The sequence below is a fragment of the Micropterus dolomieu genome, linkage group LG09 (genome assembly GCF_021292245.1).
Source record: "Micropterus dolomieu isolate WLL.071019.BEF.003 ecotype Adirondacks linkage group LG09, ASM2129224v1, whole genome shotgun sequence".
Taxonomy (NCBI): Eukaryota; Metazoa; Chordata; class Actinopteri; order Centrarchiformes; family Centrarchidae; genus Micropterus; species Micropterus dolomieu.
Genome location: NC_060158.1, coordinates 11,041,044 through 11,052,381, shown reverse-complemented (window position 1 = coordinate 11,052,381; position 11,338 = coordinate 11,041,044). Strand labels below are relative to the sequence as shown.

Genomic DNA, 11,338 nt, shown 5'->3' with positions numbered 1-11,338 from the left:
GTCACGTGATATACACGCTGATGATAAATGATTTATAATTTTACATTATAAATGGATTACCACAGGGGGTCAAAAGAAACATGTCTCTTCATTTTTCACAATCAAATAATGCAATGCCAATTTTCCTGCAGCAAAGGGAGATGCTTATTTAAGAAAGTGAGTGCCTCTAAATGCCTCCGGAAGCACCTCTTTTTCATATTTTTTTCAACATTTTATGGCGTCAGTAAAAGAACAATCGTTTAGAAGCAAATTCAGATGAGTTTATCCTATTCTACTGCAGGAGTCATAGAGCTCCTAAAATAGGTCTACACACTTAGGTGCAGTTTGGTTAACAGTGTGGGACATAATTACACATGAATCATGTAGCACATGAGTCAGTCAACAATAATCCTGTTATGTTTAATCCTGTTGCTGGTCTATATTGCTTAACCTTGCAAATGAATTCAATCGGTTTTGGATTCAGCAATTGCATAATAATAATTAAGAGAACAAATTAATTACATTGTATGTTATGTCTTTCCAGTTTTTGGTTTGTTTTTCAAACTTTTTTCTGTTCAGCACACTCATATCCTCAGTCAGTTGTTACAAATCCTCCAGTGTGAGCTTGTGCACACTTATTTACATCACTTATTTACTTCATTGCAAGCAACAGTAGTAGCCTACAGTAGAATATTGTCCTGAACACCTGCATTTTGTCTTTTAACCAGTAGAGGGGGTAGTGGTTCTACAGGATGCCGCACACAAAGAAATCATTTATGGTTTCTGGAAGCAACTGGGTTTAAGTGCTGGAGTGCAGGACCCAGTGAGCTGATGTTTGTTCTTTGAGGGTAAAAAATGGAAGCACAGCACTGTGAAAATGAAGGGCCTGAGCTCAAGATGTGACAGGTCTTTCCATTACTAAACAGTCATACTGAGTCATACTAACCAGTCACCAAACACTGGAGTCATTTTGTCTCTCAGTGGGACCTAATTGCATTTAAACAGCTGCTGTTTGCAAGCATAACTTAAAAACCTGATTCGCTCACTCTGGTGACTATCACTCTCTCTTCATATCTCGCCTGTCGCCATGTATCAGAAATAGGCTCAAGAGAGCAGTGTGCAGTGCTCCATTAATACTGGTAAATCTCCACACCTGCAGCACCACATGTACTATCGTCAGCTGCTCAGTCATGATACTTTCTAACCCGATTAACCCTTGGAGTGGGAGGCAACAGCAGGCAGAGTGTTTAGCCAAGAACAACTTCGTCATTGCTTACACTTATATAAAAAGAGGCAAACGCTCACACAACCCCTTAGGTGGTCTTAATAATCCAGAAGGAAGATACTCTCCTGCCAAAGTCACTTATGATTCCCACATGCCGGTTGCCATGGTGACACCTCATACATCAATCAAAGTTGCTAAGGAGTGTTTTGATTGGTGAGAGCTATAAACAATATTTAAAGCTCCAGTAGTTAAGGAGATGACAAGAGAGACAGATTACTCCGATATTACCTCCTCTCTCAGCTCTCCAGGTCCAGTTAATGTCAGAGGCCATTTCCCCCAACATCCCAGTCGTTAACAAATCCTTTTGTAAATTCCAAATAGGCCTGCCCATATGATTTAGATGTTCGATGTTGACATATTACAAAGCAGCGCTTGGGGCGTGCAGCTTTGCTATTGGCAGTGATAGTGGCAGCAGCAGGAGTCACGTTTTTGAAGAAACTTTAAGGCCCTGAGCCACAATTGCATGCCGCAGTTGTCCAGGGGATGATGTGCCTGTTAAGATAAGAGCAGCAGGCAGCCGAGGCCAAGAGATGGAGAGATGAAACTGCTGGTGTATTAGGAGCCATTACCCCTGCTGTCCTCACAGACATTTTTGTCTGACGGTAGTGGACTTGATAGTTCCGATATTACTTTAATTTCCTTATGCCTGAATGAACTATTGTGCCATTATATTCTCAGCTAGCGAGCCACTCACAATCAAATTTTTTTTTTTTAAAAACAGCCCATCAAGGACAAACACAGCTGTGTCACAAATGGCAGTATCTCTGATCTGAAGCTGTTTGTCTTGGGAGGATACATTAAGAGGGTTGTTTGCTTACATTTGACAAGACCAGAGCTTGGCAGTTATGCTGTGATTTTCCCTCCAACAAAAGCTGGAATGAGTTGATCATTTGAGCCAACAAGGACGATGCCATTACATTTAATTCCCTACATCAATCATCCCCTAGTTGCATGTAGGGTGTGACGACGATTTGGGGACTAATTTGGCTCAGTATATCCCTTAATCTGTGTCCCATATTAATTTGTCAATTCACAAATAATTTAGTGATTGCCTTTCCAGTTAATGTTCTGTGAGAGACTGCAATGAGCCTGTTGTGACCGTGTTAATCTCCAGCCATCTTTGCTGCAGCATTGTTAAAACCTGTCCGGACTTCATAGACAGCTCATTATTAAATAATGTACGTGCAAACGTTTTCTTCAAAGGTAAACCAAAGTCAATGTAAGATATAAGAAGCAGTGATGAAATAACTAAAAACACAGATCCCTGGGATAACTTGTGTGACAAAATAATAATAATAATAATGCATCACCATCAATAAAATTCCACATTGCAGCTGCGAAATGTATTTATTTATGTATTATACAAGCACTGCATCTTATATTGCATTAAGGCTGCAAAAGACCCCTACTAATGGACTCTTTTCACAGCAGACATTCTGACTTGTCAATGCAGGAAACATACAGGTGAAATTAATAATTATTTATGATAGCTGCATCCCATTTAGGTGATCCACTTCCAGGGTTCTGGTATTACGCATGCTCACTCACTGATATGGCTTACTGGGGCACCTAATCGGATGAAGCCATTAATGTTATTATTTACACCTGTGCTTTTTCCTGCTTTAAAAACTCAAGATGTCTGCCATGGGTTTATTTCCCCCAAAGTCTTGTGTAGGAAATGAGAACTAAATTAACATTTTGGGAAACATGCTAATTCGCTTTCTTGCTGAGAATTACACGAAGAAGATCAATACAACTCTAATGTCTGTCCATCGAATATATAAAGCCAAAAAAACCCCAGGAGAATGTTAGCTTAGCTTAGCTTAGCTTAGCTTAGCGTGATTACTGTTCACAGAGAAAAACAGCTAGCCTGGTGTTGTCTAAAGGTTGAAATAAATTGTTAGCATCTCTTTAAGATCAGAAATTAACATGTTACATATATGTTTGTGTGTAGATTAAATAAAAGAGATATGACATATAAATTAGTGAGTTTTAGAGGTGCTGCTAAGTTGATTTTTGAACTTTGGAGACAGCTAGGCTAGCTGTTTCCACCTGCTTCCAGTCTCTTTGCTATCTAATTTAACCACATCCTGGCTGTAGCTTCATATTTAATGGACAAATATGAGAGCAGTGCTTTTTTGTCTGGGAGCACTCTCCGTCCAACAAATATCAGTCAAAACTCTGCTTAACCAGGCTAAATTGTATGCATTGACTAACTACAAGCAAAGATTTGTGTTTTTTAAGATTTCAAATTTAAATGTGTACACTGTGTCCTTCTGGTGCACAGCAGAGGCATTGTAACTGACGACTTCACCGGCACTGAAGATGGCTGGAAGTCTCTGTCTCTGTCTCTCCCTCTGTTTCTTTTGCCCATCCTACAACCTCCACCCACTCCCTCTACCTCATCCCATCTCCCCCATACTCAATGGATCCAGCTAAGTTTAACGTTATTTTGGAGGCATGAATTCTGTTTTGCCAGATGACTGATTGAGGGCAACCAGGAGGAGAATCGATTGGACACGGGCTGAGCACAGAGATGCATAGTCCAGACCAAGGGGGCCACTTGGTATTGAACCACCATTACAAAGTGCTTTTTGGTCAGAAAAAAACCAGCAGAGTTTGCATTTCATTTAATGTATTTGCACATTATATGAAAGAGCTTTAAAATTTTTATAAATACAAGTTCATTCATGCATGATCTCTGTATTGGAGAATTGGAGAGGCGTGCTTTGTCGCCACAGCAGAATAATATTAGTGAGGTGGGTCTGCTCCTCTTGTTTTGAATGCTGCCGCTGTAATTTTGCCACAGAGGTTTTAGGGCTGTCACTGAACAACATCACATAAATCTGCTGTCTTCTGAATTGAGACAGCCCGTGTTGGCCACCCAGGAAAGTGAAAGAAGGGTCATTTGTCAACCTGAGGCAGCTGGGAAATTGGGAGGCACTCTTCAATTTTCAACACGTGAGTCATATTTTTTTAGCACTCGCGGGGATCATGTCAGACGAAGTTCAAATGTTATCTATACGCACTACATTTCTCATATCTGAATGCAAGCCCCCTCAAAAGACATCATACAGAGGCTGCACGAACCATACTAAAGCAAGGGAAATGTTGATAAGGCAGCTGTTATTCTGAAGAGGGAGAAATGCATGCCAACATTTCAGAATCTGACATTCTGCCTGCAGACAGTTGACATCTCTGTTGAGCTCAGGTTAGTAACTCACTCTTCCTTATTTCACCCCATCTCCCTCTCTCCCTTGCTTTTGCTCTATCAATTGAAACTTTCTTATAAACTTTTCATGCAGCATGCCAATAGGATTTGAAGTATCACTGCAGGCACTTTCAGCTGTGTTGACAGGTCACAATCAATCTTGATGAATGTGGTGAACTGTGAATGTTTACAGGCAATTTTCTGTGCTGATATGTTCTTGAGAGTTGCTTTCAGAAAAAAAAAAAAGATTAGTGTTCTTTCCTTATTTATGTTAAAGGTCCTCTTTATGCATTCAGGTGGAAGATATTATTTTTTCTATTCCATAACTGCATAATTACTGTATAATTTCATGGAATAATTATTGTGATTAAAAGCCTGATTAGAAATGAAATGATATATTTGACTGTGTAATTATTTGAAATTATGATTTCTGCAAAAAAAAGATGTAAAACTCTGACTTTTATCAAAAACAGTGATACATTCTTTTACATCTACATTTTTTATTTCACTTGTCAAAAATGGAAGTTTTCATTGATAAGATTATTGAATTGATTGCTTTGTTCCCTTCTTGGAGATGTGGTAGATTCAAGTATTTTTTGTAAGCAAATAAAAAAATGAAAATACATTTTCAATCAAAACAGTCATTGCCTCTGCAGTTCACAGCCTCTTAGGGAGAAATAACTTTTCATGTGCTTTGGAAAATGACAGATGAATGCAATGAATGCAACGGCATCCTGAGGCAGATGCAGCCTTATAAATTGAGCAAAGCTCTCTGATCTCTGGGATGATAGATCACGCCATATTCTGTAACAAAAGACAGTCTTGCTATTTCATATTCTGTCATAACAAGCAATTTTCTTTAAAGAAAGACTCAGAGCTTGACTGTGCGTGGTATAAAAATAGCTAAGTAATGCAGTGCTATAGATAATCTGTGGATCACCCATGACATTATCAAGATTAACAGTCCTATCATACAAGGTGATACCCATGGCCAATCCTGTGCCTGCACACCTTCCATCATCAAAGTCCATATTTAGATGTTGCGCAGTTGTAGATTATCATCCCTGCGTGTTGCCTGGGACTGAGTGGCTCATGTTCACAGCAAAGCATCTCTGTGCCCCATTGGCTGTTGGAGAAATGAGGCATGTTCAGTGTGAAATGGTGTGTCACTGATGAGGCCACATAGGTAACAGCGTGCATGTGAAAAGTGAAAGACCCCACATCCTCAAGTAAAAGTTACATGAAGTCATAACTTGTGTTTTTATGTTATTTGTTTCATCCTCTGACTCATCATTGCACTCAAGATGTCATCAACCGCTGTTGTCATAGAAACCTCTTCAAACATGAATACATCGTTTTCTGAATTAAACAAGGAGTTATTTTTTATGACACATGGAATTTGACCTTGAGCCAATCATTATGATGCTAGACAGCTTCTTAAAGACTATTAAAACAGACTGTCTAATCTCTGTTGGCGACAGGTAAATAAATAGTTCATAACATTTGGATGCAGAACATCATTGGGATGCTAAGTGGTTTTCTTTTAGTGCTCTCATTTCTGTTAATGATTGTGGTGCAGATCGGTGTGTCCATGGCGATCCCCAGGCACTGGCTAATCATCCTCTTTCTCTGGATCTCACAGACAGACTCTATGGAGTCTTCAGAGGATATACAGAGTCGATTTCCCCCCATGTTAGGCTGCACATGTGAATGATGCACAAGGCAATCTGAGGGGAGCAATGCCAAGCGAATTAAAAGACAATGACAACTTAACAACATTGGCCAAACAAACACAACAATACAGTTCCGGTCTCAAATTTCTTTTCTGTGTATAGTTTTGCAAGACATGAAGCTGGTGAAATGAAGATTCTACATAGTTGTGAATGTGTCTCTGTAATGGATTGGCAATCAATTTGGTGTTTCTTGCCTTCCACTGCATGCTAGGAAAGGCTATACATGACCCTCAATAGGACAGAGTGCGTATAGATAAAACGTGGATCTATAACACTCATCTGTGATCTCTCCTTGCTTCCATTGCACAGCTTCCACTGATGTGTTTTGCAAGGATGTCAGGAATCTGGGAACATAATGTGCCTGCTTCTCAGACATCCCTCACACTGCAGTCTGTGCCTTAAAAACAAACGACAACATCTTATTCCTTCCCTCCTTCCTGAGCATCTGCATTATATTGAAGGATTCCTTTAAAAATGTACAGAAACTTTGCTTTCATCAGAAACAACACATTCACAGAGGATTCGTTGCTTTGTTCCATATGCTTACGTAACACCGTGCACAACTGATTGAGAGATTTGAGATGATTATGCATCTTGAGACAAACTGCTGAACCCAGACAGTACTGCACCTAGATGATACCCTAGCTGTTTGTAACTTTCAGGATGTGCTAGTTGCAACATTTTCAGTTGCATCAGTTTACTTTAAAAATGTGTAACAGGCATGTAGATTATTATCATCTTGACTTGTTGTGACACCTGGCTCTCTCTTGCTTTCTAACTCTCTTACACATGCAACCAAATCAAAGAGATGACAGAGAGAAAGGTTAAGAGTGTTTCATGCCAGGCATCTTAAGCTTTTTTTTGCACGACTAGCCTTGTGGCAAAGTAAAGAAGTGTAGACACCTAAGAAGGCCAAACAAAAAACCGGCAAACTGTAATGTTCCTGGGGAAAAAACAAAAAAGAAAGACAGAACAAACAAAAACATTCAAGTCTGCCTCTGGAGACGAAGGAAAGGAAAGCAAATCTGCCCTGCCTGGCAACAGCACTCATTTTGGCTGGCTTTTATCTGGGTTTGGCCTTTTGACAATAGATGCGATTGAAGCAATCTTCAGAGCCAGCATTTCTATTTGTCTCAAAGGTCATCCATTCAGAATTTCAAGGTAGACGGGGAAAGGTGAAGGGGTAGAGTAGCATAAGCAGGCCTTGATGAATGATCGAGGAATTGGTTACGTGTCTGCTTGTGTGTACATAAAGATGTATTCATCAGCATGCATGTGCTGATGTGTGTGTGGGATCACATGTATTTGCATGCATTGTATCTTTACACAGTGTTGCGCGTGTGTGTGTGTTGTGTGTGGGTGTGCATGTATGTAAGACTTCTTTTTGGGACTGACTTTCAGCCGCAGCATATGCCTTACGTGATACTTTCTGTGGTACTGCCGGATTCAGACTTTGTGATCTCTTCATGAACTCAAAACTCTTATCCACTCCTGCCACTCCATCTACTCTCCATGATGACCCCCATCAATTTTCATAATCATCCTTTTACTCTCCTTTATTATCGCCTTCCATCTCCCCGTCTCTCCAGCGCTGTATTCTCATCTCCCTCTTATCTCCTCCTTGTCTGTTCAGAAGATAGCCTGGATCCAAAGCTGCACTAAGCCATCTCAAATTTCAGTCCAATTCTTCTACATGAATATTTCATTTACATTTTTTTTTTAAAACATGATCTTATGGATGACAGGGTAGCTGTAAACACTGTTGATGGAAAGTAAAGATGGGAAAGTGGGTCAATTTGTGAAGTTTTCAATTCAGCAAATGGTTTACTCTCAAATCAAGTACTAAAAATGGACATAATTACCAACTTGTTTATATTGTAAACAGAAAAACATACATAGATACTCTGATAAGCAATTATTGCTGAGCTGCTGGTAAACAGGCTCCTTTGGTTGTACAATGCTAGTAAGATGAAGCACTGTGCAGTAGGCTAGACTCACAGCTATATCATATGCAACAAATTTTAGAAGAGATGAGAAGAAGATTTTTCTGACTCCTAAACAAAGTTGTTTCTATCTCTTTACACAGACTGTCGGACAATTGTTTCCCCCATTGAGAGTAAATCACATTCCTGTCTCTGTTTCATGGTTATATGAAACTGCGCAAGCACAAAATAAATGTATACAGTAAATCAAAAAACTTGAGCATTTATTTAAAATGTTCAAAATGTCTTATATACGCTTTCAAGGCTTCAGGGAAGTTGTGAAAGTACATCCTGAGTTTAAGAGAATGATAAATGCTGTGTTCTTGTCTTTGCTGGGGGACATAATAATGATGAGACACATCAATCTTTATTACCAATCCACCACCCAGTCTAGAACATCCAAGGGCAACAGAAATATTGCACTCATAGAGAACATTTATCTTCACACACCTGCCTATAGCTTTTAGCTGCAAGGAAACATTTTCCATCTAGATTTTGGGCTGTGAGCACATTATCTACTCTTTGTTATTCTCTATGAAAAATTGCTAATTCAACTCAATATAGCCAACTAAGCTGAGTAATACGGATTTTTATTTATAGTGAGCAACAGAATGACTCAATTTTATATGTAACAGGGTATAATCCTCATTTCAATCAGTCGCAGCTATAATTTACTGTGTTTCCATTGGTGGACTCATCTCTCTATCTAGCCATAGTGGCTCTCTGATTTGCTTAATGACGTAAGATCCCGCCCTCTCGTACATGTCGATCTGTGATAGGTTGCTAGAGCTTTCTAACGCCCCGCCTACCGCATATATCCCGCCCCTTTCCACCGGCGTTCAATCGTGAAGCGAATTGACTGTTGCAGGCTCGGTATGTGGCGCATGAGTGTGCGTCTCGGGATGTGACGGTTGTCCCTCGGAGCAGCGATACTGAATTAAAACATATATATATGCCCGGGGAACTCAGGAGAGAGAATATCTAAGGAGAGCGGGCACAAAACAAAGGGAGTTTACGACAGTGAAGAGTGGACGGAGACACAGGAGCCTGGCAGGAGGGACGCTCTAGCAAATCCAACCGACACCGCACGCAGAAATGGCGGAGCACCACGCAGCCAGCGACGGCAAGCACAAAGCGTCCACCAATGCCGGGGGCTCGGTGCACGGGAACAGCCGACCCGGCGCCGCGGGAGGAGGAGGGGGCAAAGGAGGCCTGTCTGGCGGACTGACACAGCCAGCAGGATGGCAGTCTTTACTCTCGTTTAGCATTCTTTTCCTGGCCTGCCTGGCCGGATTCAGCTCCAGACTTTTCGCGGTGATCCGGTTCGAGAGCATCATCCACGAGTTTGATCCATGGTAAGCTAGCTAACGTTTACCAGGTCAGGATGAGTGCATGGGGGGAAAAAGAGGGACTGAGGTCCAAATGACTCCAGGGGGTCTTTTATTTAGTAAAGATTATTTTACTCTTTGGAAGTCTGCACAATATCAGCGACTGTTTTTAACAACTACTTTGATGTTCTGTTAATGTTAGCTCCTCACATTCAAGACAAACAACTGTTTTTCCCCCCCCCATAATGACCAACGAGACGATTTTTCTGTGCTGTCGATGTGACACATACAGATTGTGGGGTCAGTGCCCTGATATGTAGTCTGTCTCGGGGTCCTTGACATTTAGTTAGTGTGGTTTGACAACTCTAATGTAAATTTAGCATGCACGTAAGTCAGATAATATCTGCAGTGAGCCGTATGTGGAGGCTTCACCTGCAGGTACAACTTTTTGGATTGTAGAAAAGCATGTGTGAATGTAACTGGGAGGAAGACGTGCGTGATGTCTCTGTAATCGGCGCGCGTTTTAATTCATTGAAAACTCATTGTGAAACTTCATTGTGAGCGGGTGAAGTTGTGGTTGCTTATATGGGGATTTCGCATCAGCGGTGGTCGATATGTTTGGTTGAGGGTTGTTTTTACTGCTGGGATAAAGTTAAATATAACTTCCTCTTGATTTTATAAATGTTGCGTAGAGAAATGCATACTGCACTACCAGGCTTTCGCGCAAATTACTGCCGGAGCTCATCGTAACTGTAGACTGCTTATAACCCGGAAGCCAACTGATCCGGTCTGGTATGTCTGTCATCACAATGCAGGATTATTCCGCTTTGTAACAGTGTCACATGGGCCCACAAATGTCGGCCTGGTTGCAATGTCATTCCCTCAATGCTGGCATACAATCTGGCATTCAGACAACACGACTGATGCATTCATTTATTAATTTTCAAGGACAGGTGCTCCATCTTGTTTAGGGTGACATACCTCTTCAATTATGTTGATAACTTGATTGCGTTTTCTAGCAAAAGGCCAACACTTAGGTAGCAAGTAGAGGTTCCACATGGTTCAGATGAGCTTGATCCTGCTTTGAGGCTGGAATTTGCACCAAGGACTGACCCTAGCACTGTTGATGAGTATTCCCACATTGGCACTTTTTTCCTTTACAAACTTCATATATCCGACTAACTTCCGGGGTGGTCACACAGTTGGTGTATTACCTATACTCTTTTGCGGCACTTCACTGTGAAAGTGGGAGCTGTTTGCCTCATTATGAGGCTATACAGCAGCATCAATTTTCACAGCAGCAGAGATAAAATTGCACAGTTCTTTGGCAGCATGTTGCAGGGAAAAAAAGCAGTGTCAACCTTTTGATATTCAAAAGTCTAAAAGCCCTTGCAGCTATGAGTCTTCTACATCTGTTCTGTTCTTGTTTTCTCTTGGACCCCGAAAACAAAGCAATGCTTGTATGAAACAATCCCTTGCAGGCTTACATGTGCAAAATGGTGAGTTCAGCCACGAAGTAATGTTTTTTATTTTTGTATTTTTACAGTGGTCCACTTTACTATTAGAAGAAGCGTTGCTGTAAATAATCATAATCTTATACGAAAATATGTTTATCAAAACAGATTCACGCCAATCTGTAGTTGCCTATTTTTAAATCTTGCAACATTCTCCCCCGCCTCTAGTTATTCTGATCAGCATGCTGAGAACCATTCCCCTACATTTATACAATCCTTAACACACTCGGGAATACTTCTGCGTGTATGGAGGCCAAAACACTAGAGTTTTTGTATAGATTAACACATAAACCTGACCCCAGCGAG

General features: G+C 40.7%; 1 protein-coding gene across 5 annotated transcripts in view; it reads left to right on the top strand.

Moving 5' to 3' along the window:
- The first annotated feature begins 9,032 nt into the window (after nucleotides 1-9,032).
- Nucleotides 9,033-11,338, top strand: part of LOC123976632 (dolichyl-diphosphooligosaccharide--protein glycosyltransferase subunit STT3B) — a 93,840-nt gene continuing 91,534 nt past the window's right edge. For all 5 annotated transcript variants that reach the window (XR_006826404.1, XR_006826405.1, XM_046058934.1 and 2 more), the window contains exon 1: nucleotides 9,033-9,545. Coding sequence is in view for 3 of the 5 variants with exons in the window: in XM_046058934.1 (XP_045914890.1) it covers nucleotides 9,286-9,545 (260 nt within the window). In the remaining 2 variants the exon portion in view is untranslated. The remainder of the gene's footprint in view (nucleotides 9,546-11,338) is intronic.